Below are 26,698 nucleotides of genomic sequence, written 5' to 3'. Positions count from 1 at the left end.
TAGCTTGGAAAAGCATTATTTTCTATATTTTTTTAAGTTAAATGTAGTTTTAACTATATAGATAAATGTATATTCTATTTGGAAACGCAATTGAAATCATGTTTTCTTAAATTTTTAAATTTTTTTTATTAAAAATTATTGTTTTATATTTTTAAATTGTTTTAATATGTTGATTTTAAAAGTAATTTTTAAAAAATAAAAAAATATTATTTTAATGTATTTCTAAAAAAATAAACATTTTGAACCACAACCATCACAACAATCTCAAACTCCAAACTTTCTCATAAAAAATAGCTTTTGTGCATCATTCAACAAGTTAAGGAGGGGGAAATCACCTCTTCATAGCACTAACTAACAATAGCAAGTTTTCACCAAGAAAATATTCATCTCTGCTTGTAGTTTCACTCTTAGGATGAAGAAAAGTGCCATCATTTTGAGCTCCTGAAGCAAGAAATGGCATTTTCCTGTAACCTCTATTTGGTCTGGTTGAATTTGGTTTTGGTGATACAAGCCGTTGGAAGCACAAACACTTCACAGTATGGAAATTAGCCAACTATGTACAATGTTTAAGTTAGTTGAATGTCAATCAGATGACTAAAGAACTTCTGTTCTGCATTATTTATCAAGTTTATTACACCAGGCATCTAATAAGAATTACAGATATTAGTGATTGAAAATGCTCAAAATTTTTATGTAAGAGTGCCTGCATAACAAGAAATGATATCGAGCTAGAATACATGGCGTTGTGGAGAAGCTTTAGATTGAAACACTGTTTGGAATTCCCCTTCCAGTGAGCCCAGCTCCACTGGTAGGAACCAGCAAAGTGTATGGCACCTTGACTGGCCCAACACGATTCTTATATCTCGCTTCTCTGTTCATATCTAATATCCTGTCCTCAATAACTGCCAGTTTCCTTCCAAATTTCTTAAACGCCTCTATTGGTTCTTTCTCTGCTGTCCATTCAAGAATGTCTCGCTGCCCAAGATACACCTCGTCTGAGGAATGCCTTGATAGAATTTCTATGAGGGAAATGCCAAGAAGTGTTTGCAACTGGGCAGTGATTGTTCCCAAGAAAAACTTGTCAGGGTTCGACTTGAGTTCCTCGTACTCAGGAGAGCCTTTCTGTGGCATGAACCGACGGCTTGTGCTTGGACGATTCAGAAGGTAGCCTCCATAAGGGTATTGCCCAAAGTTGACAGCTGCATGAAGAGCAGATCCCACCCATATGATTATGGTACATGATTCTATTAGCTCTTCACGAGTCTGCATCTTTGGCCACCAGGGTGCATCTTTCTGGTCACCATGCCCTACCTCTCTCACTTCCTTCCACCAAGATTGGATTTCAGTGTCGTTTTGAACCATTTCATCAGTCTTGTAGTAGAAAGAGCAGTAGTCTCTGACCCATTCTTTGATTGCCGACCATATCTCAAGTCCGTCGACGGCATATGGGTAATCTTTTATCAGGAGACGAACACCATGCGGAGAATTTGGATCATCAACTGCCACTCCTCTGAATAAAACAAGGTAGCATGGAATTGAAATAAAATAAAGCGTTATTAGAGCATTCATCAAAGTTAAATTCCCAAGCATTATGGAATTTACTAGGGTTATTGTTCCTGGAGTCTTATATCAGCATACATTTCTCTAAGTTTTTATTATCACAACTATGAATTAGCCTTTACAAATAGACTAGGATTTACCTCTTCTTCAAATCCTCAGGAAGTGCTTGCTCAGTGAAATCCCAGCTTCTGTAAAGTGATGATGACATTTCCAAGGCATACTTCGAAGGATAAACTGTCAATTCCAGAAATCCGCCAGCATTGATGAGGATCTGCCTTGCGAGTGCATTTATGTTCATTGTGTCCCGGAAGTGAGGTTCCAGAAGTTTATATATCGGATGAAGCACACTGAGGTGCCTATTTGTTGCAATCACAAATGGCTCCATTACTGCATGAGTATGCAACCTGTTACAAAAACAAGAAAATTTAGAAACAGAAATTAATTAATCAACTGCATAAATATTTTTTCTTGTAGTAGTTGATTTTCTTTGCCGAAGCATACCAGTGGCTGATAAGCTGGTGATAGCCGGAGTCGTTTACACCCACATAAGCTTTAGCCAGCTGCCAAATGGAACTTTCAACACCAGTTTCAGCGGGGGTGTAGACTTCGCTGTTGGATCCATATTTATATCCCTCTTCATGAGGCCAGCTTAACTCAATTGCAAGTGGCTTCAAAGTTCCATCATCTTTCAAGAAAAGCAGGGTTCTTGTGGCATAAGTCTTTGTGGAAGTAGTGTTTATCCTCCTCAGATATGGCATCAATGCATCATGATGATCTAATATGAACATCCTGTTGTTCCTGATTGCCTATACAACAAACACTCTTTTAGCTAAAATTGTTTTTTCTAGGCGATTAAATTCAGCAGTTCCATCTGAGAAGAATTCGCGATCCGGATTTGTAAACTCAATTGTCAAAGAAACTAATAGAGATAGAGCATTACCTCATCGATGGTCAGTCCATCCAGACTATTCTGTATGTGCTCCTCAGTTATCTTACTATTTTGGTCACCATATAGTTCTCTATTTAGCTTGCTTTTCGGGGGGAATTCCTGTGTTCCAATGAATATTATTCGAAACAAAGAATGAGAAGATCTGTAATCCATAAACTCCCAAATGGTTCTTTGTCTTGATAAACTTTCCAAACAGAAATATTTATTAGAACTTCCGTGTACCTCAAGACGACGAATGAGAACAGGGTTTACTCCAGCCAACATTTCTCTGCCAAATTCTTCATCAGTCCTCCAAGCAGAATGATTATCTGTGTAACATATCATAATCTAAGTAGTCAGAAAAGGAGATAGGTAAATGTATGCCTATAATAGCCCAAACATAAGAGTTAAATGTTTAAGTTCAAACCTTTAATCACTTGAGGCTTTGGAAATTCGAAAAAACGTTCCCCATCAGTTCGGAAAATTTCCTCAAGAAACTCCAAGGGAAAGATTTTCCTGATGTTATCTAATAGAGGAACATGAGGCAGCTCATATCCTCCCTCATAGAGTTTCAATACATCATCAAAAGAGTCAAACTCATTAGGGGTGGTGTCAACAAATGTATCCACTCCATTTTTAACAACTTGAGCTACGGTTTTCAGTGCATAAGCAAGGAAGTCTGCCAACTTCAGATGACCAAATCGTTCATCTCTCGGAACATATATGCTTAAGCTCTTCAGAAGTGGCAGCCTGCTCTCGGTGTTGGGATCTGCTTAAGATAACAAGATCATCGAACAACTTTAGAAATGACAAGAAGGATAAAAACACAATTAAACAGTAAAAAAATCTGATTTCCATTGATGACATTATTGAGATTCTCAACCGGATGATGACCTTCTTTTTTGCGGCCTGTTCTTCCCCTACGAGGATAAGGGTACTCCGAAGAGCCACCAAGAACAGGACGGAAATACTCTGAACCCTTCTTAGAAGATCCCAAATCATTGTAAAAATCATAGTCATAGACGCGATCCCATTCCTTAAGCTCTCCTTCTCCATTTCCTCTCAAATGAAACAGTTCTTCTTCCCTGTACTTACGAAGCGGTGCTGGTGTCTCGTGTGGCAGATACGTCTATCAAATGTATCAAAAACGTTAGCTCAGGATAACATGTACAACTACCTTCAGCCTTTTATGGTTACTTATGTACCTTGTTAGTGAAGAAAATACGAGGTTTACTGTAATGTTCTGCAGGATAAATCCACGATTTGCAAACAAAATGGACTCGGCCTAGGCCAGGAACACCTTCAAGTGTGACAGTCTTAAGGTAGAATTCACTCTGATGATTATTTTTTACTAGCAACGCCCCTGGAATTCCAATCTCCTCATCCCAATTAAAGGTAACTTTGAATGCCGTCTCGCCTGCTGTTAAGGGAGTGACTGTAGTGATCCATTTTTCCAAATATGCAGGTTTTCCTAGCTTCCCTTTGAAATCATTCGCTACAAAGGGGCATCAAAATCCACATCAGTTAGCTAACAGTGCAATCTTAGGAAATTGCAGGTCTACAGTAACAATTATAATGATGGGCTACAATTATGACCAGTCAACATTTTCAAGTTGAAGTTCTTTATAGATAACCAAGGCTGGATTTTAAGGTCAATAGTGACCATGAAAATCAAGATATTTCACTACGATGTTTCACTACGATGATTCACTTTCAGGGTAGGCTGTGGCTTGTGGCTTGTTGAAAGCCAACGTCATCTTTAATTAATTGTATATGCTTGTCATAATCACTAACACATAGTGCATCCAGCTGAATCAGACAAATGGAAGGTAGCCCCAGGTTACGTACAGGTAAGTTTACCCATGTAAACTCAAATTTTGATTTATTTATTTTATAAAAAAAAAAAACCTTAAACATCATTTTTTTCAAACCGCAAAGTCAGATGGGGTTGTGGAGCCAGAAGACTTATCAACAACTAGGCCACCAAGCACCCCAGGAGACCACCCAATACCAATCAGTAGGAGAATATCCACAAAGGCTTTCATCAGATACGAGGAACCAAGTTAATGTCCATGATCTGTTTGATTTTTAAGGAGCTAATTGATTTATGACAATTTATTTGATTAATCAATACTAAATCACCAGTCCATCACTTCCTTTTTTGTGCTTGAAGGAGCAGAACTTGTATAAACACCAGACTACAGGCAGCTCACAAATTAGTGTGTTTCGCATTTTAGTAATTTTTATGGCAAAACGAGTCATGATTTGCAGCCTACATGATAGATACTGCTAGGATCAAATTTTGTTGGTTTCTTTCTGGTATATGGCTTATACTCTCTCCTCTGGCTTTTTATTTTTTTATCTTTTCCTTGTTCCATAATTCTAGGTGTTTTTAATTAATCTCCTATACAGCGATCCAGGAAAAAAGAACATATCCCACCCAAAAAGAACAAAGAAAAATGGCCTTTTAGGGCTGAAAAGGCATCAAGTAATGAAAAAGCAACAAAATGATAGAAGAAGAACAGATGGTGTATGTACCTGAAGGGTCACTGTTAACAGCACTGACGAGTTGCAGAGAGACTCCTTGGCCTAAAAACTCATGAACACGATCATGAATCGAAGCATTTAAATCAGTTAAGTCCAGAACATTCTTCTTCATCAGCACAACAGTGCCTCTTATCTTCTTTTTACAGTCCCCTGTACAACAACCAGTGATGGCATCAATAATGTTCTGAAACATTTCTTTTCCTCTCTTCTGTTGCTCACTTCTTGGTGCTGAACAAAGAGTTCAATCTACAGGTGGCTTTAGAAAACAATGTAATGCGAGTCAAGGGAACGGTTGTGTGGTAGTATTTATAGAGAGGGACTACACATATGGTAAAGAACACGCAGCTTCATTTGTTCATATTGCAGCTTGCTCTAGTTATTGCATTTTATCAGGAAAGGAAGACTTTTTGTGCTCAAGTCTTCGTTTCATACGAAACCATCCTGTCTCTAGTCATTTAATACGTTCATGAATTACTGACCTACTCCTTACAAGGACAGGTACTATAGAAGCCCACATGAACCTCATTGTTTTTTGTTTTTTTTAAGATTTTGACTGTGTTAATTTACATTATATCTGATTCAACTTGATCTGATGAGGAAATATACAAATATATATAACACTGAGACCTCGAATGGAATAAAAAAATAATCCAATAAAAGAAAGGCAATTGGGCATCTGTATAGATGAATACTTCTCTGGATCCGTAATACCCAAAATAAAAATAAAATGGATTTGAAAAAATCAATGGTGCTCTTGTGTATATTATTACAGGTATTAATGATTCATGAGTAAATTAGACAATTCACATGATTTGATATATACATATATATATATATATATAAATGGGAAAACAAAAGAGAGAAAGAAGAAACCAAAAACTACTGAAGGGAGAGAGACAGAACTGAAAGAAGAACAGAGAAAGAAGGAAAGAGGAAGAGGAAGGAAGAAGAAAAGGAAAGAAGTGAAAGTTGTAGATAAGGTTTCTAAGGTAAAATCTTGATGTTTTTATGTTTGATTCTACGATGATTTAAGATGTTTAATTAATATTTTATGGTGTTAATTTGACTTAAATAAATTGATATGGGATTGGAGATATGGCTTTTTACTAACGTATTGAATTTTTAAAGATATGTAGTTTTGGAAGATCAGCAGATTAGGATTTTGAGATCCCGATCAACTAGTTGATTAATTTGTCTGAATTGGTTGACCGATTGGCTTAATAATTTTAGTCGATTGATTGGTCAATTTCAGTCGACTGGTTAACTGAGCAGTGGAGGTTGATCGGTTCTTTAAAGTTTGGTCAGTTTGGGAAATGTTTAGATCGATCATGTGGATTTGTTTTGATTTTATAATTACATTTTGTCTTGTAATCTTAGAGTTGTAATCTTTTATATTATTTACTTCGAGTTATATTCGTTTTCTGTTGGTTTAATTCTATTTGATATATTGTTTGTTTACTTTGATATACATATATAAATGTAAATATCTATTAAGTCTAGATATTGGGATATTTGCCAAAAATTTCATATTAATATAGAGTATTAAGTATATGTATATATAGTAATTTGTATAACTAGCTAGTAAGAGAGACACTAGCTTATGATGATTGAACCTCTCATAATGATTAAGGTCGCAAACCTTGTTTGTTATTGGAAGCTTAAAGTTTTGTCTATTATCTATTATCTAAAATGAAATTCTACTATCATATATTATATATACACACCTAATTTATAATATTTATGATGTATATTTAATGTTATTTTCATTTTGAGTTGGTTGAACTCACATCTCTATTTTGAAATTATTTTGAGGTTCTTAGCTTTTATTAACAAGTAAACTTTATTGAGTGTTCATACTTCTTTATTTTTAGTTAGTATGTCTTATTTGTTTTCACGAGATTTTTTTTTAGTTTGGATTTGATATTTTAGAATGCTCCTTTATTATGTTGTTTTATTTAAAATTTAGATTTTTATAAGTATTATGAATTATTATTGGTTTTTGAAAAATATTTTAAAATTTTATAAAATTTCATATAATTTATTTTATAAAAAATATGTCCTAGGCTTATCATAAATATGATCATTTTTACAAAGCTACCATTTTTTTTTTTATCATAACTTGAAGAGATGTGCAGCGGAGGAAAGTACAAAATAAGAAAGAAGTCCAGTTTTCTATTATATTTATATTATATTCATCACAAAATAAGTACAAAATAACAGCAGGGAGTAACCACAATGATAATGATACTCACGTATCAAATTTTTATTGCATTTATATTTTATTTATTATGGTTAAAGAATTAGATATTTATAATTTATTTATCAAGATTTGAAGATTTTTTTGGATATTTATTATTTAACATGAAATAAAAGAGTAATATATAGATTAGATGCTTAGAGACTCATCAGTTTTCTGGTTTTGAATTCTGTGTTAAACAGCAAGCTAAGCATGTTTCATGAAGGTAAGAGACTTGGACATCATCAAATTTGAAGAAATTAACAAAAGTGAAAGGCCTGGAAAGCTAGAAGCCTCATCTAACTAAACTGAAAACAGACTCTTTTAGGGCTTACTTTCTTCAACAACAGAAATTGAAGGGAAACAAAAACATATATTGTAGGAGTAAGTTGTAATAGGAGGATCAATCAGTAAGGTCTCTCCCTTCTCAGTTTTTTAAGTTTAGCCACGCAGGAATCTCTTCTGCGTTGCAGAGTCTAACGGGTTTAAGTTATGAAAAACATTAGAACAGCAACAAGAACTAGTTTTCATCATTATTTATAAATTTATTACATCAAGACATATGTGCCTTGAAGCATACAACAAGAATTACAGATATTGGTGATTAAAAATGCTTAAACTCATTAGTTACAAAGAACCTTCGTATCAAGAAATTAATGATATTAAAGTACAATAAATAGTCTTGTAGAGAAGCTTTAGATTGAAACGCTGTTAGGAATTCCCCTTCCAGTGAGTCCACCTTCACTGGTAGGAACCAACAGAGTGTATGGCACCTTGACTGAGCCAACACGATTCTTCAGGTTCACATCTTTGTTCATATCGAACATCCTGTCCTCGATAACTGCCAGTTTCTTTCCAAATTTCTCAAACGCCTCTAATGGCTCTTTGTCTGCTGTCCATTCAGGAGTGTCTCGCTGCCCAAGATACACCTCATCTGAGGAATGCCTTGACAGAATTTCAATGAGGGAAATTCCAAGAAGTGTTTGCAACTGGGCAGTGATTGTTTTCAAGAAAGCCTTTTCAGGGTTCGACTTTAGCTCCTCATAATCAGGAGAGCCTTCTTCAGGCAAGAACCTACGGCTTATGGTTGGACGATTGGGAAGGTATCCTGCATAAGGGTACTGACCAAAATTGACAGCTGCATGGAGAGCAGATGCCACCCATATGATTATGGTACATGAATCTATTAGCTCTTCACGAGTCTTCATCTTTGGCCACCAGGGTGCATCCTTCAGGTCACCATGCCCTTCCTCTCTCGCTTCCTTCCACCATGATTGTAGTTCAGAATCTTTTTGAATCATGTCATCATCCTTGTAGTAGAAAAGGCAGTAGTCTTTCACCCATTCTTTGATTGCAAACCATATCTCTAGCCCATCAACTGCATATGGGTAATCTTTTATCAGCAGGCGAACACCGTGTGGAGCCTTTGGATCCTCAACTGCCACTCCTCTGAACAAACAAGGTAGGATGTTATTGCAATGAAATACAACATTATCACCGAATATAACCAAAGTTTAAATTCCTAAAGCATTATAACATCATTTACTGAAGTTTTAGTTCCTGAAGTCTTGAAAATTGTGAACAACTATGAATTATCCTTTTAAGAGTAAACTACGAAGGTTACCTCTTCTTCAGATCTTCAGGAAGTGCTTGCTCAGTGAAATTCCAGTTCTTATAAATTACCGATGACATTTCCATGGCATATTTTGCAGGATAAACTGTTGATTCCAGGATTCCACCAGCATTAATTAGTGTCTGCCTAGCTAGCGCATTTATGTTCATTGTATCGCGGAAGTGAGGTTCCAAGAGTTTATAGATCGGGTGAAGCACACTGAGTTGTCTATTTGTTGCAATCACAAATGGTTCACTTACAGCATGAGTGTTCAAAAAATGGCTAATAAGCTGATGGTAACCAGAGTCGTTAACACCCACATAAGCTTTAGCCAGCTGCCAAATGGTACCTTCAACACCATCTTCAGCTGGGGTATAGACTTTGCTAATGGCTCCAAATTCATCTCCCTTATCATGAGGCAAGCTTAACTCAATTACAAGTGGCTTCAAAGTTCCATCATCTTTCAAGAAAAGTAGAGTCCTTGAGGCATAAGTCTTTGTGGTAGTAGAGTTTATCCTCCTCAGGTATGGCATCAATTCATCATGATGATCTAATATGAACATCCTGTTGTTCTTGATTGCCTATTCAACAACAAATAATTTCAGCTACGGTTGTTTTTTCTTCAATGGGATGACTAAATTCAGCATCTCCATCTGTGAAACATTCACAGATCTGATCTTAAACTCAACTGTCGAATAAACTTATCGAGAGATGGCTTACCTCATCTATGGTCAGTCCATCCAGATTGTCCTTGATGTGCTCCTCTGTTATTGAGCTGTTTTGATCACCATATTGCTTGCTGTTTAGCTTGCTTTTGGGAGGGAATTCCTGCAATGATTTGTTATTAGACACAAAGAAAAAACATATAATATATATTTCGGAGACAGAAAATTCTATTGGAACTTTAGCTTACCTCAAGACGACGAATGATAACTGGGTTTACTCCTGCCAGCATTTCTCTGCCAAATTCTTCATCAGTCCTCCAGGCTGAATGATTATCTGCAGAGTATATCATAATTTAGTGGCCAAAAGGGGGATGGGTGAATGTATGTTTATGAAATAGTCCAAACATAGAGTTAAATGTTTAAGTTCACACCTTGAATCACTTGAGGCTTTGGAAATTTGAAGAGGTTTTCGCCATCAGTTCTAAAAATTTCCTTGAGCATCTCCAAGGGAATGTTTTTCCTAAGATTATCTAGAAGGGGACCTTCAGGAAGCTCAAAGCCTCCCTCATAGAGTTTCAATACATCATCAAAGGAGTCAAACTCGTTAGGGGTGCTGTCACATAATGCTTCCAGTTCAGGCTTGACAAATTGAGCTATAGATTTCAGTGCATAAGCAAGGAAGTCTGCCATCTTCAAGTGACCGAATCGTTCATCTCTTGGAACATAAATGTTTAAGCTCATCAGAAGTGGCTGCCTGCTCTCTGTGTTGGGATCTGCAACAAGATCATGGAAAAGTTTTACAATTGTCAAGCAGTGTAAAAAGCAACATAAAATGTGAGATTCTGGATCAACAGGTAATGACCTGATTCTGTTGCTGCTCGGCCTGTTCTGCCCCTACGGGGATAAGGATACTCAGAAGACCCTCCAAGAACAGGGCGGACATACTTCGGACCCTTGTCAGGATCTCCCAAATCATTGTAGTAAGCATAGTCGTAAACGCGGTCCCATTCCTTAAGCTCTCCTTCTCCATTTCCTCTCAAATGAACCAGTTCTTCTTCCCTGTATTTACGTAGCGGTGTTGGTGTCTCGTGTGGCATAAATGTCTGTACAAATGTATCAGAATTTTCTGTAGCTCAGTCAAATATTCACATCTACCTTCATCTTTCTATGTTACTTGATAATTACCTGGTTAGTGAAGAAAACACGATCTTTATTGTAACGTTTTGCAGGATAAATCCATGAGTTGCATACAAAGTGGACTCGGCCATGGCCAGGAACACCTTCAAGTGTGACAGTCTTGAGGTAGAATTCACTGAGATGATTATTTCTTATCAGGAATGCCCCTGGAACTCCAATCTCCTCATCCCAATCAAAGGTAACTTTGAATGCCGCCTCGCCTGCGGTTAAGGGAGTGACTGCAGTAACCCATTCTTCCAAATATGCAGGCTCTCCTAGCTTCCCTTTCAAATCATTGTCTACAAAAGGGCACCAGAATCCTCATCAGCTAGCTAATAACTGTCTTAGGCAATTGCAGGTCCATTTACAGTTAAATTATAAATTATTTTTGTTAAGCCATGTTATAGTTATAAGTTAAGTTAGTTCAGATTAATTAAGTAGTAAAATGACCTCTTAGAAACTTTGTTTCACTGTCATGTCCTAATAATTATTTAGCAATAACATACTTACTGTCTCTCTCTCAGGAAAAAAAAAACCCGAGATAGGAAGAACAAAGAAGACTTGTCTCCTTATCCTTCGTAGTTTGAAAGAACAAAAATTTCCTTCAAACTATTTCAGTCATGTATTTTATTTTATATTTTTATAAGCATTTTTATAACCGAACAAGTTTCTCGTTTAAACTTGTTTGTTTTTATGTTTCAAAAATATTTTTAAAAAAATTAATTTTTTTATTTTTTTCCTTACTTCAAATTAAATTTTTTATATTATTAAATTATTTTGATGTGTTGATATCAAAAAAAATATTATTTCGATGCATTTCTAAGTAAAAATCACTTTAAAAACAACAACCAATACAATACCAAACTGGCTATTTATGTCTCTAATTCTCATCATGATCTATGCATATAAAAAAAAAAAAGAGTTGCGGGCTTCATGCCCTACTAAGATAGTGTTTAAAAACACGGTTGAAATTGTGTTTTCTAAAGATTTTAAAAAAATTTGTTTAAATATCTTTTTATATTTTTATATTAATATCAGAAATAATTTTTAAAAAATAAAATAAAATAAAATAAAATATTATTTTAATATAAAAAAATAAAAAACACTTTTAACTGGTACAACATCCTCAGCATCCTTAACTAATTTTTCAAGGACAAACGATATTGTATTAAGTGAAGATCCGGTACCAATTACATTATTAAAAAGTAGGAAATCAATGAGCTCCTGAACAAGCAGATCATGAACTGAGACTTGGTTCCACTCATCTGATTCCCTTGAAATGCTACATTTTTGCTTGCTTTACTTCTCTCTAATTTCCTTGAGAATATAGCTATTAGTCTACTGCATATTCAAGGGTGAACCATGCATGGAAACTAGTAAGTGAAAGAAATCAAGCACTGTCCTGTTCTATCTCTACGATCCCACTGCACAGGTTCAAAGTATCCCACCAGAAAATAATGGTTTTCGAGGCATAAAAAATAAGCAACAATAATTAAAGAAATGATACTGTTACTCACCTGAACGGTCACTGTTAACAGCGCTAATGAGTTGCAGAGAGACTCTTTGGCCTAACAACTCATGAACACGATCAAGAACTGATGCGTGGAAATCATTGAAACCCAAAACATTCTTCTTCATCAACACAACAGTCCCTTTGATTTTCTTGCACTCACCATCACTACACTTCAACTTTTTACTCCCATCACTGTCACCAGTAATGGCATCGATAATGTTTTGAAACATCTCTCTCTCTCTCTCTCTCTCTCTCTCTCTCTCTTGCTTGCTGTGTTACAAAGAATAATCTAAAGACAAGTCTTCGTTGGTTGCAAGTTACGGTGAGAGAGAAGGGTATGATTATGGTGGTATTTATTTTATGGCAGTGATTGTATTTTATAGTTTTTTTATTTAAAAATATATTAAAATAATAATTATTTTTAAAAAAAATTATTTTTAATATTCTTACATCAAACAACATGAAAAAAATAAAAATAAATAATTTTTTTTCAAAAATATTCAAACATAAAAACAAACATGCATGCTCGTACAAAAGAACATGAATGTGTGGTAATGGCTGAGAAGCTTATCTTGTTCACAGTCGGTCCTGTTCTTTTGCCCTTCTTAAGGAAAAAATAAAAAATAAATTCCTCATTTCGATTATATTAGCTTACAAATTATATCAAACCCGATTTGATTCGAGGAAATAAAAAATAATATATCCATGGAGAATTAAAAAAAAAATGATCAGTTGACAAAGATAGAGGGGGCTTCAAGTGTTGTTGTCATCCTCTGATAAAAATTGCACATCCTCTCATCGAACCCCTTTAAGGACTGCTGCTAGCCTGCTATAAAGAAAATATACCATGGATAAGAATGGTGATATTGAAAATATATTTTAAAAAATTAAAAAAAATATTATTTTAATACAATATTTTTCGCTTTATATCTTTAATGCCATGGTAATATACTTTTATATATATCCAGATAGGGAGTTGGCCGATCTGGGACCCAATAGTTGGGTTTGAAGGCAAAAAAGCAAAACATTTTGAATATATTCTTGTTCAAAGTCATGTGGTTCTGGCTGGTTGATATTGTTTTTTTCTCATCACTTTTCTCGTTTGCTTTATTTTTTGCAAATATAGAAATTATATTGTTATTTATTTAACATTCCTTGCTTCTCACATGCATAAAATAATAGAAGGGATCGACTCTATATGCTTTTCCAAGTTCAAGAAGAGATTCTTGGTGGCTTGTTCTACAGCCCCCCCTGTGATTTTTACAAGCGTTCAAGCTTTTAATTTCAACTTCTTTTACGTGCACTTCTGCAATTTGTCTGCATAAAATAATAGAAGAGATCGACTCTATATGCTTTTCCAAGTTCAACAAGAGATTCTTGGTGGCTTTTTCTGCAGCCCCCCCTGTGATTTTTACAAGCATTCAAGCTTTTAATTTCAACTTCTTTTACGTGCACTTCTGCAATTTGTCTGCATATATAAGATAATAGAAGGGGCCGGGCTATACTTTCCATGCAAGCTTCGTATCCATGGCTACTTTTGCGAGAAATCAAGAGACTGGTAGCTAGCAAGGACTGCTCTGATATCTTGACATGAAGCGATTTTCTTCAAAAAATAGCTTTCTTGTTCTTGACCAAGTACTATATATTCTTTATAAGTGTCATCTGCTGTTATATTAATTTTCAATTCATATCTTCCCACTGTCTTGTCCTTGATTTTATTAATTTACTAAGATATAAATAAATAATGAGAACATGATCATTAAAATCCTAATATTATATTAAAAAATTAATTTAATTCAAAAACTTACACTGTTTCTGATAAGATTCCACGTAAATAGACTGAGTTTTTTTTTATAACACGGCATGCTGATTTCGATCACACAAACAAGATAGCAAACAAGCACATGTTTCACCCTTTTTTTTTTTTTTTGTCTTAATGCTCATCTACCTGTACGAAATTTAATGATGCAACTACTTCGGGCCTGTGGTGGTAAATTTATGTTCATTCTACTGTCGGATGCTTTTAAAATTATATTAAAATAATTTTTTTATTTTTTTTATTTTTAATATTAACACATATAAACTAAAAAATTTAATTTAATAATTTTTCAAGTAGAATAAATATTTAAAATACATTCAAATACAATTATAAATCAATGAAGTGTTGGTATAGCGGTTAAGGCATTGTTATATCCTTATAAGAGTAAAAACACAAGTTCGATTTCCAGGAAATATACTTATTGGAAGGGGCAGCTACAAACTCCGAACGAGATTAATCTCATCCTTTAAAAGGATGCAAGAATAACCAGATAAAAACAAAAAAAATTACAATTATAGATAAACGTTGCCAGCTTTCAAACATTTAAGTTATTATAAATGCTCTTCTAGCAATAAATCTATGGGTGTGAACAATTCAGCAGCATACCACTGCAACAACTATTTCTTGCTTTAACTAGCAATGAGGGGACTTTGAATTTTTTATTTTTATTTTTTTTACGGTTGTCATCGACATTGTTATTTCTGCTTATCTATCTGTATGTGAAATATCTGGAATGTTAAGGACCCAGTTGACAACATTTTCTTTCGTGGGGTGAAATTGAGAATTGGGCAATCCATTTATGGTGTGTTTGGTTTGGTAAGGGGAGGGGAGGGGAGGGGAGGGGAATTGAAGGCTAGGTAAGTTTAATTTTACAATTATTAAATTGTATTTAATTATAAATATAAGCCATGTACTTTTTTAAATTTTTACTTCCAATATAAATGATGGATTTGAAATTACATTAAAAAAAAAAGTTAAAAAAAAGAAAAATGAGGTAAAAAATTATAAAACTTAACCATTCTTTCCTTAATATCTCAATCTGGGTGTTAATGATTCTATAAGTTGCTAAAAAAACTCTCATATATCCCTTGCAAACCCTCTCATTCCGTACATTTCTCTTAAAAAATATTTGCAAAATAAAATTCAGGTTTCCATCCGGTTCGGACCCTGTTTATTTTTTTGTTTCAAAAATGTTTTTGAAAAAATTTAAATTTTATTAATTTTTTCTTTGCTTCAAAATAATATTTTCTTGGTATTTTTAGATCATTTTGATGCGCTGATATCAAAAATAATTTTAAAAAAATAAAAAAAAATTATTTTGATACATTTCCGAATAAAAAATAACCGCAACTACACTATCAAATTCATCCTAGATGGATATCGGCTCGAATTGATATAAGTGTATAGAACTTCTTATAATTACTTTTGTTGATGAGTAATAAATAGGACATAAATATTAACGAACTCAACTCGATTAAATATATATATTATTTTATATTTTATATTAAATTATAAATAATATTTAAATAAGAGATACTCAAAATTAAAATAATAGATAAAATATAAATATAGCAGAAAGTTGATCGGGGATAACCCACCCCAAGACAACATGGTGCTGGTCTATATGGGTCTAGTCTTGTGTTGCTTGGGATACATACAATTCTCTTTAGACATATATCATAGAATCCCTTGTTCCTTGTTCTTGAATCCATGAACTCTTGCAAGGTCATTCAGCACAAGTAACTTGTTTCTTGTCCAAAACTTAACCAGGAAAAGAGAACGCTTTGAAGTCATCTAAATCCAGATTGATGAATGAGTTGCCTCGAGAATGCAGATCTTAAGGTGATCATATCGCAGTAGAGAATTCAGCGCAAGCAATTGAATTATGGGCTTTAACTTATTTCATAGTACCGAACTCGTCATAGTTGCTCGAGGAATAAACCAATGCATTCTGATGAACTCATTTTAATAGCAAAGAATTCAGGAATGGCATGAACCGAAGTTTGATGATACAAAGGAGCCTTTCATAAAATAGAAAAGCACATCCCCAGCTCGAAGATAGCAGAAAAGATCGACGAGAGATCATTCTTTGTATTTCAAAAGGATTCAGAAGAAAAGAATCATCTAGATATAAATGAGTTAGAATAAACGAAAGATGCAAACAAGTATATAGTTTCATGTTGCGGTGCTTCATTAAGTAAATTCTGACTGTTTAAAATACGTAGAGAAATATGGTTGATGCAGAAGGCTTTGACTATGATTAGAAATCATCTTTTTTCTTATCTTAGTTCAGGTACAAACCTTTTTCTCTAATGTAATCAATCACTCCATCTGCAGTTAAGTACTTTATGGACAACCCTCTTGAAATGCATTCCCTCACTCGCGTTGAACTGATCTGGTTTGGTACAAGATCATCTGTAACTTTGACATTACCCTTGTTTTCATTCAAAATTTCATCATCAGATACAATCTTCTTAATATCTTGCCCTTCTCTGCGAATGCAAACCACACCATAGTTGCTGCATATGGTTCTTACATGATCACGGTTCCAAAAACCAGGAATACTAAAGGACTGGAGTAAATCAGAACCACAAACAAGCATGACTTTAAGGGATTCTCTGGACATTTTCATACCATTAGTAAATGAACTCTCGACTCTTTGCAAAATAGTCAAAGTACGTTGGTAAGTGCTTTGGTTTACCTCCCATTGATCAACCATTACGAAATCAGAAGTTTCACAGGCTAAGCTGCACATCTGCAACCTATGTTCCCCAGAAATGAGGCCTGCTTTCTTGTATGCATCATTGACAGGTGACATGTAGGCTGCAATGACATGGTATCCCTCTGATTGCAATGCATCCCTTGCCAGCTCAAACAATCGCAGGTGCATAAAAGTTGGAGGATTGAAACTGCCAGTTGCCACAAGAACTACATTTATCTTGTTATTTTCCTCAGTAGAATTTAAGCCAAAAGATACCTTTTCCATTGGCAATTGAGGATCCATGATATCTGAATGACAGTGGCAAACAAGCATTAGTGCACCTCATTCTCGATAACATGCTTACGATTATGCAAAGCCTCACAGTAAAGAAGCACTCAGATGACGCAGCAGAAGCTGAGCATAGACTAGTTGGAGATTTCCCATTCCAAAGTTGGAAAATTCACATCACGTTCATAAATATAAATCCATCCAAGATGTACAATAATTACAAACTGTGCAATATCTGAATAACACATTAGCTTGAGGCAATCAGTGAAATATGGACAAAGGTTAACTTTAGCAAGTAATCATGTGAATCACATAACTAGATCATTACAACAGGACCAACTCAAAAGGTCTGAAGCACATGTATGCATGCATATGTATGTGTGTTGGGAGTTAAATGGCAATGATTCACATTGAATAAGACCAACGTGACAATGAAGGACCAGAGTATGCATAGGAGCAAGTTAAAATTCACAAAAGCCATCATGTCATGTTTATTCACATGGTAAAACACACGAGACTGCATACATCATTATTTTCATTCAGAATGGGAAAGAGTGAAGGAGCTAGAGGCATAGAAGTGCACACACACAGAGCTGAGCAATTTGCAATACCTGGATGAAATTCAGTTGAAATTCCTTAGTTGAGTAAATCAAAAGAGTTTATCGACATACAAAGGATGGTCCAGATTTAAACTTGTTAATCTCTCATGAGTAACAAACTGAGGCTACTAAATGCCATATGGAATCTGTTTATATAATCACATCAACGTGCAGACAATGGAAAGTTGAAGACAAGGAACCCTCATTTTGAAACCTCTCACCCCAGGTAAATCAAAGACAATGATTCAGTTTCTTGATTTACCACCTCTTCCATGGTTGTGTTCACCTATTCTCACACCACCACCTTTCCTTTTGCGACTCTTACCACCACCTGAAGATAGGCTGGCATCAGATTTTATTCTCATGTCCTCAGGCAGGGGAAGAATATTATCCGTGCGCTTCCAGAAACTGAAATCATCAACAAACTCATCATCCCAAATGAGGAAGATGCACCGTGTCTTCCACATTGGACGAAAACGGAGTTGGAAAGCTTGGATCCCACAACCAATCTTTTTTTCAGGCTCCAAATGATCCTGCATAAGCAACTCCACTAGAACCATGTGCTCAAACTTGTTGACATTAAGATTGGGAGGCCAAAAATGAAGGAAATTGTAGAAAAAATCGAACATCTCCACTGCTGAAACAAAAGTCTTTGGACCCAACCTAACAGGACCCACCTCCTCCTGTTTTTTCATCTTTTTAAACCTCACAAATTGCTCCTCCTCCATAGATTTATCCAGCTTTTGCTTCTTTGATACATTCTTATTTTCCTCCTCTGATCCTCCCTAGTTCTCTTGTCACCATTAGCTGCCAAGCTCTCAATGAAATCCAGAGAACTTTGAGTTTAGATTTCTATAAAAGAAAGCTTGGAGCATGCCCTACTAAGCCCTAGCATAATCTTCATAGTATGTTAATTACGTGAAGCCTGAATAAACATCACTTTAAGGAAAATAGAGAAACAAAACTTCTAACAAAATCTTGCCATCCTTGCCACACACTGTTTTCTTCCTTTTGAAGCACAACCAACCAGAACTGTTTGCCACTCTCATTGTGTCCAGAAACTTCTCATTCTCTGAAATATGATTGCGACCACCAAAATCCTATACCTGCAACTTAATTGCCACCATAAAGTCTAAACTATTAAACCAATGCAAAGAAACTCTTCGTTCCACGATATTTGTATCCATATATTGCAAATTTTCTTACTCTCTTTTTTCACAACAAACCCATTCCTTTTCTCAATCACATTTTCCACACTTTCCAAACTCCTTCCTCTAATTTTATCACATCCCAAAAGTTCAATATAAAAAATAACCCAAAATAAGGAAATTCTAGTAACATAAAGTACTTCTTACCCCTGAAAAATATTACCTCTCTTCAAACTTTCCTTGCCTGCAAAAAGACTTTTTGCTAAGAGAAATAACTATTCTACATAACTAAAGACTAAAACTTCAAACAAACCTTAGAAGACACAATGTTCCAACAATCTCCTAGCTCCTTGCATGAAAAACCATCTAAATAAAAATAAATAAATAAATAAAACCCATCTCAAAGCAAGTGTCTTTGTGTCCAAGTGTTTATATATGTGTAACAAAATAAATCTAGGTTCGAGTGGGTATCCTAAAACCAACAGATTTAAGATAGCATAGACCTCGAAGAAGAAGAACAAACACATTAAAAAAAAATCAGAAACATAGTAATATACCTTCGGTTTTGATGTTGATGCTGATAATGATAATAAATGAATATGCAGAACGGTAGAAGCTTAGAGAGGGAAAATGTTTAAGTTTAGATTCCACAAAAAGCTTGCATGCATGCCCTATGATGTGTGAATAAAGACCACTTATAAGCATATTAAGAAACAAAACTGCAAAAAACCGACAGATTTAACTCACTATCTCCCTTTCCTTGAAACAAAATCCTTACACAATCTTCTCCATTCACATACATTGCCAACCAGAAATTTTGCCAATACCTCTTAATACCTCAAAACCTCCCCTTCATTGTTATACGATTGCAGCCAACAAATTAAATCCTGTCCCAGCAACTTAAGTTGCCACTCTAAAACAATAAATCGGTGCAAAAGAATCATTAACATCAATATCCACATATCTTCTTGCTCTCTTCTTTCACCAAAAAAAAAAAAACATTCCTTTTTTCACATTCCAGTCACATCTTCTACGTTTGACAAAATCCTATAATTTCTATCTGTCCCAGTTGATTAAAAATAAACAAAATTAAAGCAATTCTGGATAACATAAAGTACTACTCAAGTCTCCTCAAACTTTTACTTGACAGCAAAAAGACCCTTTTCCTGGTTGAATTTGCTAAATTTGAAAAGAAAAAAAAAACTAAAGCTAAACCAAATTTAGCAGAGACAAGGAGGGTAATAACCTACCAGCTCCCATTTAAATCAAAAACCCACATGAAAACCAAAGTCTTCAACACAAAAATACGTGTATTTTGAGTCTAACTTTGCATAAATGTGTAAGAAAATGTTCACGGTTTGATGGGTTCCCTGCAAAAAAATTAGATTTAGAACATGAAAGAGAATCCAAGATGTAGTAGTAACGATACCTTGTGAAAAGAGTGTCAGAATTTGCCGCACGCAAGAAAAGTGAAGAATGCGTGAATGAGGGGTGAGAGAGACCGTGAGAGAGAGTTGATGTAACAAGGGAGTTTGCCTCTCTCTTTCGTTCTTACTACTATGATAGAACGTTTGAGTGCAAGTTTCAATCTGTTTTTTTTTTTTTTTAATTTAGATTTTTTTTAATGCAAGATTGCTGCTTTCACTAATAAAAAAGAGAGTGACTTGTGCATCAAGAGATTAGTCAGATTACTTTTTTTCTTTGATTTTTTTATTTTTAATTTTATGGTTACGATTTAAGAAAATTATTTAAATTATTCTGAATATATCATCATTATTTAAAAATAAAACTTAATACTCATATTAGAGTCATAGGTGTTAAACTTAGTTCACCGCTTATGCTATATATTTCTAGTTAAATTCAATAAGATATCAACTTTTAACTTTATGAAATTCTTGATTAAAAGAAAATGAAGATAAAATTATATTTGATAATGAGTATATCATATTGGATTATGGAAGACAAAACATGAAAAATCTATTTTACTATTATTATATTTTATTATCAAACTTATATATTTTAAAAAAATATAATTGGATATTAATTTATTTACTTTAATTTATATCGAGTGTTGAAATTAATAATATTATAATAACTTTAATTATAAAACTTGGACTGCTCTAATAATATTAATCTAAGATCTATATCAATTCAGGTTTAAGAAAAACAAATAAAAAAATGATTAACCCAGTATGACTTGGTCAAAAACCTAAATCAACCCCCGAATTGGATTTTAAAATTATGATAATAAATATTTTTATTTTTGCATTGGCTTGGACCAATCTATATTTTCTCTATTATTTATATTTTTTTTATTTCAATACAGTAACCATAAGCTACATAAAAAAGTTGTTTAAAAACATTTTAAATTTAATTTAGAAGTTTTAGTGAATATTATATTTATAACTATTTTGAAACTCAAGAATGGAAATGAAATTTAATATTTAAAAATGACATAAAAATCAATTAAAAATAATGACTAAATACACTAAAATTAAAAAAAAACATTTAGAAATAACACAAAAATAAATTAAAAATCAAGCACTAAATATACTTAAAATAAAAAAATAATATTAAAACTAGATTATATAAAATATCTATATATTTATCTCTTTTCTCAACAACATTTGAAAAAATAACATGAGAATTGATTTCAAACTGCATTCTTAAAATTTAACTGTGGCACTTTTGTTGAATGTATATTTGGAAACTGCGGTTAAAGTCTTATTTTTAAAAAAATTATTTTATAAAAAAATTATTTTTCTATATTTTTTTATATTTTGATATGTTTAAAAAATAATTTTTTAAAATTAAAAATATATTATTTTAATATATTTTTAAATAAAAACAACAAGCACAGTTGAGAGTTGAGACTTCCTCAAAAAAGAGTGTAACGTGCAGCAACGTAAATAATAATAATCCTTGTAGCGATGCCATCATGGGGTCCTTCCTGGTTCTCCAGGCCCTGTCCTGTCTCTGTCGCTGTCTCCTTCACGTGGAAATTGCTTTCTTCTTTAAAAAAATTCCTTCGGCTGGATCCTTTTCCAATACAATCCATTTTTTTGCTTCTCGAGGCGCTCTTTCTTTCCCTGTCTTTATACACTCAGGACGACAGCACGTAGAATTTAAAGGGTATCGAATTTTTTGTTCTGGTTTAGAAAGGGTGAAAGAGAAAGAAAGATAGAGCATTTGACTGATATTCTCTTCTCTTCTTCAAGCAATGGAGACCCCAAAAACACAGCAACAGTACATCAACGACTTGTCAATTTCTAGTAAGTAAAGACTGTTACTTTTTTCGTAGTAAATATCTGCTTGGTAGATTCACTAGAAAATTAATGGGAATGAGGAGGAAAAGAGAAAAACTACATTTCTTTGTTAGTATTTTTTTTCTGGGTTTTTGAGAACTGACTTTTTTTTGTGTGGTTTTTTAGAGTGAGCTTCATGCGGTAATGATGGAAATTAAGAAACTTAAAAATGGGTTTTCCGAATTTTGTTTTATATTTTCATAATTGAATTAAAGGATTTTATGTTAACGTAAGGTTTAGGGAATTAAGAAACTTATAAAGGGCTTTTGACCTTTTATTTTATTTTATTTTGTTACATTGTGAGTTAAAGGTCTATTTTTAAAACTGTTTATGTTTTGCAGGAATCAGAGAGAAACAAAGACAGGAATTAGAGAATCTAACACTAGCAACACAGCCTATAAAGACCCTGACATATTTTGTATTGGCTATAGTTCAATGTCTCCAGAGATTGTTTGCAAAAAGTGGTTGGCTTTTGCTTCTGATAAGTGCCTTTATAGGAAGTATTGGGATTCTTGTCATCACCACTGGTAGCCCTTATCAAGAGGTAACGTGTTATTGCCTTACTTTTTTTTTTTTTTTTTGTAGATTTTTGTGATTTTTATTGAGTAATTGATACCCATATGTGTATTCTTTGGAAGAAAAAAAAAACTAGCGGTGATAAGTTTGCTGAAAATGTTAAAATGGATTGTTGGTGTTGTTAGAAAGTATTATTTGGTTGGTGGGTTTTTATTGTGGATTTTGTTACTTGCAGATTTAAGCTTATTTCCCCATTCGTAAAATGCTTCCATTTTTTTTGCTTTCAAGTTGAAACTAAAAGGCTGTTTTCTTATTCTGATTTCAAGTCCTTGATGATACTGCAGCATGTCCATGAAGTTGTTAATTATCTTCGATTTGGACTCTGGTGGTTGGCACTTGGTGTAGCATCATCAATTGGTCTAGGTAAAAGAATTGCTCATGTTTTCTATCTTATTTGCTGTTTCTTCAATGAATTTTTCCAGATGTTTTGCAGGGATTATATTTCATACTTTTGAATGAAGGTTTATCTCAAATTTATGTTGAGCATTTCAATTCATGCATACAATTTTTTGTGAAGTTGAAACACATGGAAAGGAACTTGCTGCCATAGGTTTACAGGTTACAAAAATGTTGCATGGAAAAATAGCAAATCAAGATAGGAATCTGACACTAAATGCATTCAAGTTTGACTCTTATACTTGAAAAGAAAACCTTAGGTTGGTACAGACTAATGATCATCAGCTAAAGATGATAATATACATGAAGTTTCAAAGACGTGAGCTTCGGAGTTCAGACTCATCTATGTGCTATATTTAAGCTACTTAAATAGCATGTACCATAAAGAAACCTTTAGACATTTTCCAAGGGATTTGTGGCCAATAATCTCAGTTCTCACTCAGATTAAGCAAACAAATGCTCCCACAGAATGGATTCTTGTCTCGTTTTCTAATATGGTCCTGATTCATTTGATAAGTGATTTTACATGGAAAGTTTTCGAAATTTTGAACCTTTTCTTCTCTGCAGGATCTGGTCTGCATACATTTGTTCTGTATTTAGGCCCACATATTGCTCTATTTACAATTAAAGCTGTACAATGTGGTCGAGTTGATATAAAAAGTTCTGTATATGATACGATTCAACTATACAGCGGTCCTTCATGGCTGGACAGAAACTGCACTGCATTTGGACCTCCAATGTATTCATCATTAGAAGGCTCGAGAATTCCACTGACCAGCATTTTGCCTCAGATTCAACTTGAGGCTGTTTTGTGGGGGATCGGAACTGCACTTGGGGAGCTTCCTCCATATTTCATATCAAGAGCTGGTGACTATTCTGAATCATGTCTTTATGTTAATGTCTTGGACAACCATTTTCCTGGAAAGGCCTTTGCACGTCTGTGTGTGTTCTGTACACACGCACACACATATCCTAGATGCTGGAATTTTCTTAACAGAATATAAACTAAATTTGTGCTTGTGGATTTCAAGTGCCACTTGGATTGTTCCAAGGATTCTTTGACCCGTGGAAACATATTAAATTTTCTTGGGGATTGCTCTTTATTTCCTACAACTATGATAATGCTCAAGTTATTACAACTATTGAAGTTTAAGTTATTACAAATATTGAAATGGATTGGTCTTTTCTTCTTGCTTGCTTAAGTGCCCAAAGTGATAAGTTTGACTTGGATCCATGTGCAGTGATACCTGTTGCTGTGTGAATTTAAGATTTATGAGCGATTTTATAAACAAGTATGCCTTTGTGTTGAGAGGTTGTGCACATAACATTATTAGAAGAATGATTTGGGAAAATTATAGCTCGTTGAGAAGTTGATTTTGATTGGTTGGAAATTGTTGGGGTGGCTTTGGACCTAAGGTGTTTCATCACGCGAGTCCATTGAATTTGTATATTAATGGTCACCATTGAATTAGTCTCTTCCTGTGGGTCTCTTAGTACTGCAAGTGAAGGGAATTCAGTCCCTGACAACATTTTTCTGTCGTCTGAATTGCTTGACATGAATTGCGTTGTCATTTTTTTGTTGCTACAATATAGCAGTATTACTCATTTCACTGCTATGTGATTCTAATTAATTTAGTTTTATCTTGAAATGTGTGTGCAGCTAGCATGTCAGGTAGCAAGCTGGAAGTCATGAAAGAATTCGAGTCTTTTTCAGCAGAAGATCATAACACAGTCATGGCCACTCACATGAAACAGATTAAAAACTGGCTCCTTTCACATTCACAGTATCTGAACTTCTTCTCAATTTTAGTCCTTGCTTCGGTAATTTTTTTCTCTCTTTCTATTTTGTGATGAGACCTTGTGAATCATAATAATGATTTCCTTTTCTAGCACAAGATTTGCAACTGCAGTTATTCTGCCTGATTTAACTCATCAAGTAATTTTCTTTGTCATTGTAGAGGAAGTTAGGAAGTATGACAGAATTATCTACTTGCATAAATGTAGCAACTATCTTTTGTTTTTTCTTGTCTATGTTGGTCCCATGCTGGCTGTTGCAACTATTCATACCTGCACTCCCTATTCTTTCTCAAACGCAGATGTCAAATTCTGGTTATATTTTTTTCATGAAAAATTCTTTTTTGATCAACGATCTTATGGTTAGCACCATCAACACTCTAGTTGAATTTGCAATTTGCAATTAAATGGTTTACTGCAGGTGCCAAATCCTCTTTTTGACCTTGCTGGTATCTTGTGTGGGCAATTTGGAGTTCCATTTTGGAAGTTCTTCCTCGCAACATTGATAGGAAAGGCAATCATCAAAACACACATTCAGGTTCGCAAAGCTCTATTTTCTCCTGCTACATGATATGATGCACATGTTACTTATGCAAACACACTGGACCATCTCCAATTGGTTGCTGCAGGTTCTCAATTTTTTGTGAAAATTCTTTTGGTTCAATTTATATTGATCATTGGTTGACATTGGTTATGTTGTCTTTATTATATTGCAGACAGCTTTCATCATCTCAGTATGCAACCATCAACTCCTTGACTTAATAGAAAATGAGCTGATTCGAATGCTCAGCTTTGTTCCTGGACTTGCCACGGTCCTGCCAAAACTCATTGCAAAACTACAAATTATTAGAAACAAGTATATGGCACCAACACCTCCAGTCTCAAACGTTGAGGTAATATGACTGAACTATAGAATCAGAACACACATTTGCCTACATTGGCTGCCGTTGTACTTTTGGCATTGGTATCATTTATCAAAGAATGGATTCTGATTCTATTCCTTGATTTCAAAAATTTCAAATCATTGCTATGAATGTATATTCTCGATTGCAGAAGCTTGCTTGCACATGTAATCATGAAATACCTTAATTCACCATGTGTTTGAGCCTGCACATGTGTGCCCGTGTAATCTATAGATACATGCTCAAAGAGTTGCATATAGTCTGAAAATGCTCTTTACCTAGAGGTGTTTCGAGATGCAATGCTTAGATATGTATTTTATGCGCCTCCAGGACTCCCTTGATGTGTGCTTGTTCTAATGAGCACTAAGGTACTTTCTTTTAATTTCTTAGGTGAAGAAATGGGACTTCTCATTTGCTTCGATATGGAACACTGTCATATGGCTCATGCTCATCAGCTTCTTCTTCAAGATTGTGAGAGAGACTGCCCAGAGCTTTCTGAAGGAACGGCACGAAAAAGAGCTGACATTGGCCAAATCCTCTTCTGCATCAAGCCCTTCCTCATCCAAAAACACTTGAGCGTCTGCACCAGCTCGCAGAAGCTTATTTTTACTTATTCAACAGCATATATTTCTCTTTTTCATGTGGTCATTTTAACTGTGGTGGCAGAAAATTTTATATCTGTCACAAGCATACAAAACCACGATAGAAGGAAACATAAAGGGCACACTAGGTTTGTCAGGGTGTCATTGCCAATAGTATCTTTCAATTACTCAGTGAAACACTAAACTTGAGAGAACACTATTACTTCTAGAAAATTATCTAAAAAATTCCAGGGGTCTTGTTTTATAAAGTTGAATTCAAGTATTTTAAAAAACAACAAATGATTGGACTTGGGAAACTAAAAATATATTTACTTGAATTAGTAATCCTTAA

The 26,698-nt window shown here is 34.3% G+C and overlaps 3 protein-coding genes across 8 annotated transcripts; 1 reads left to right on the top strand and 2 right to left on the bottom strand.

Annotated features, from left to right (window-relative positions):
• Positions 1 to 591: 591 nt before the first annotated feature.
• LOC7473290 (probable linoleate 9S-lipoxygenase 5) lies at positions 592 to 12,582 on the bottom strand. 4 transcript variants are annotated; one of them, XM_024583543.2, is made up of 10 exons: positions 5,149 to 5,375; positions 5,027 to 5,106; positions 3,694 to 3,983; positions 3,383 to 3,617; positions 2,916 to 3,257; positions 2,732 to 2,817; positions 2,501 to 2,608; positions 2,062 to 2,366; positions 1,701 to 1,964; positions 592 to 1,510 (listed from the first exon to the last, which is right to left on the bottom strand). In XM_024583543.2, the coding sequence occupies exons 1-10, from the start codon at positions 5,226 to 5,228 to the stop codon at positions 757 to 759; spliced, it is 2,544 nt and encodes an 847-aa protein (XP_024439311.2). In that variant the 5' UTR covers positions 5,229 to 5,375; the 3' UTR covers positions 592 to 756. The 4 variants fall into 4 exon arrangements, with proteins under 4 accessions (XP_024439311.2, XP_052302290.1, XP_024439310.2 ...); XM_052446330.1 differs by lacking the exons at positions 1,701 to 1,964; positions 2,062 to 2,366; positions 2,501 to 2,608; ... (4 more) ...; positions 5,027 to 5,106; positions 5,149 to 5,375 and adding exons at positions 8,011 to 8,720; positions 8,896 to 9,464; positions 9,604 to 9,711; ... (3 more) ...; positions 10,734 to 11,023; positions 12,242 to 12,582 and having other exon boundaries at positions 592 to 800; XM_024583542.2 differs by having other exon boundaries at positions 5,027 to 5,375.
• A 3,533-nt stretch (positions 12,583 to 16,115) lies between these two features.
• On the bottom strand, positions 16,116 to 20,386 carry LOC7481759 (nicotinamide/nicotinic acid mononucleotide adenylyltransferase). 3 transcript variants are annotated; one of them, XM_002318977.4, is made up of 2 exons: positions 20,222 to 20,386; positions 16,116 to 17,065 (listed from the first exon to the last, which is right to left on the bottom strand). In XM_002318977.4, exon 2 carries the CDS (start codon positions 17,058 to 17,060, stop codon positions 16,341 to 16,343), a length of 720 nt encoding a protein of 239 aa, XP_002319013.1. In that variant the 5' UTR covers positions 17,061 to 17,065; positions 20,222 to 20,386; the 3' UTR covers positions 16,116 to 16,340. The 3 variants fall into 3 exon arrangements, with proteins under 3 accessions (XP_002319013.1, XP_024439873.1, XP_024439872.1); XM_024584105.2 differs by lacking the exon at positions 20,222 to 20,386 and adding an exon at positions 17,657 to 20,215; XM_024584104.2 differs by lacking the exon at positions 20,222 to 20,386 and adding an exon at positions 20,043 to 20,215.
• A 1,431-nt stretch (positions 20,387 to 21,817) lies between these two features.
• Positions 21,818 to 26,615, top strand: LOC7473287 (vacuole membrane protein KMS1). The gene is made up of 8 exons (XM_002319505.4): positions 21,818 to 22,064; positions 22,439 to 22,641; positions 22,958 to 23,036; positions 23,637 to 23,936; positions 24,730 to 24,890; positions 25,285 to 25,401; positions 25,580 to 25,756; positions 26,156 to 26,615. Exons 1-8 carry the CDS (start codon positions 22,013 to 22,015, stop codon positions 26,339 to 26,341), a joined length of 1,275 nt encoding a protein of 424 aa, XP_002319541.2. The 5' UTR covers positions 21,818 to 22,012; the 3' UTR covers positions 26,342 to 26,615.
• Positions 26,616 to 26,698: the final 83 nt, after the last annotated feature.

This window comes from Populus trichocarpa, chromosome 13, assembly GCF_000002775.5.
Source record: "Populus trichocarpa isolate Nisqually-1 chromosome 13, P.trichocarpa_v4.1, whole genome shotgun sequence".
NCBI lineage: Eukaryota > Viridiplantae > Streptophyta > Magnoliopsida > Malpighiales > Salicaceae > Populus > Populus trichocarpa.
Note: the sequence above shows the minus strand (reverse complement) of the source record. Positions and strands in the feature narration are given on the sequence as shown.

Coding starts and splice junctions, on each gene's coding strand:
- LOC7473290 (XM_052446330.1), bottom strand. CDS start 12,467: ATGTTTCAAAACATTATCGATGCCATTACTGGTGACAGTGATGGGAGT. Junction 9,712..9,796: donor TTATCATTCGTCGTCTTGAG/GTAAGCTAAAGT, acceptor AAATCATTGCAG/GAATTCCCTCCCAAAAGCAA. Junction 9,465..9,603: donor ATGGACTGACCATAGATGAG/GTAAGCCATCTC, acceptor GTTGTTGAATAG/GCAATCAAGAACAACAGGAT.
- LOC7473287 (XM_002319505.4), top strand. CDS start 22,013: ATGGAGACCCCAAAAACACAGCAACAGTACATCAACGACTTGTCAATT. Junction 23,937..24,729: donor ATATTTCATATCAAGAGCTG/GTGACTATTCTG, acceptor ATGTGTGTGCAG/CTAGCATGTCAGGTAGCAAG. Junction 24,891..25,284: donor CAATTTTAGTCCTTGCTTCG/GTAATTTTTTTC, acceptor GGTTTACTGCAG/GTGCCAAATCCTCTTTTTGA.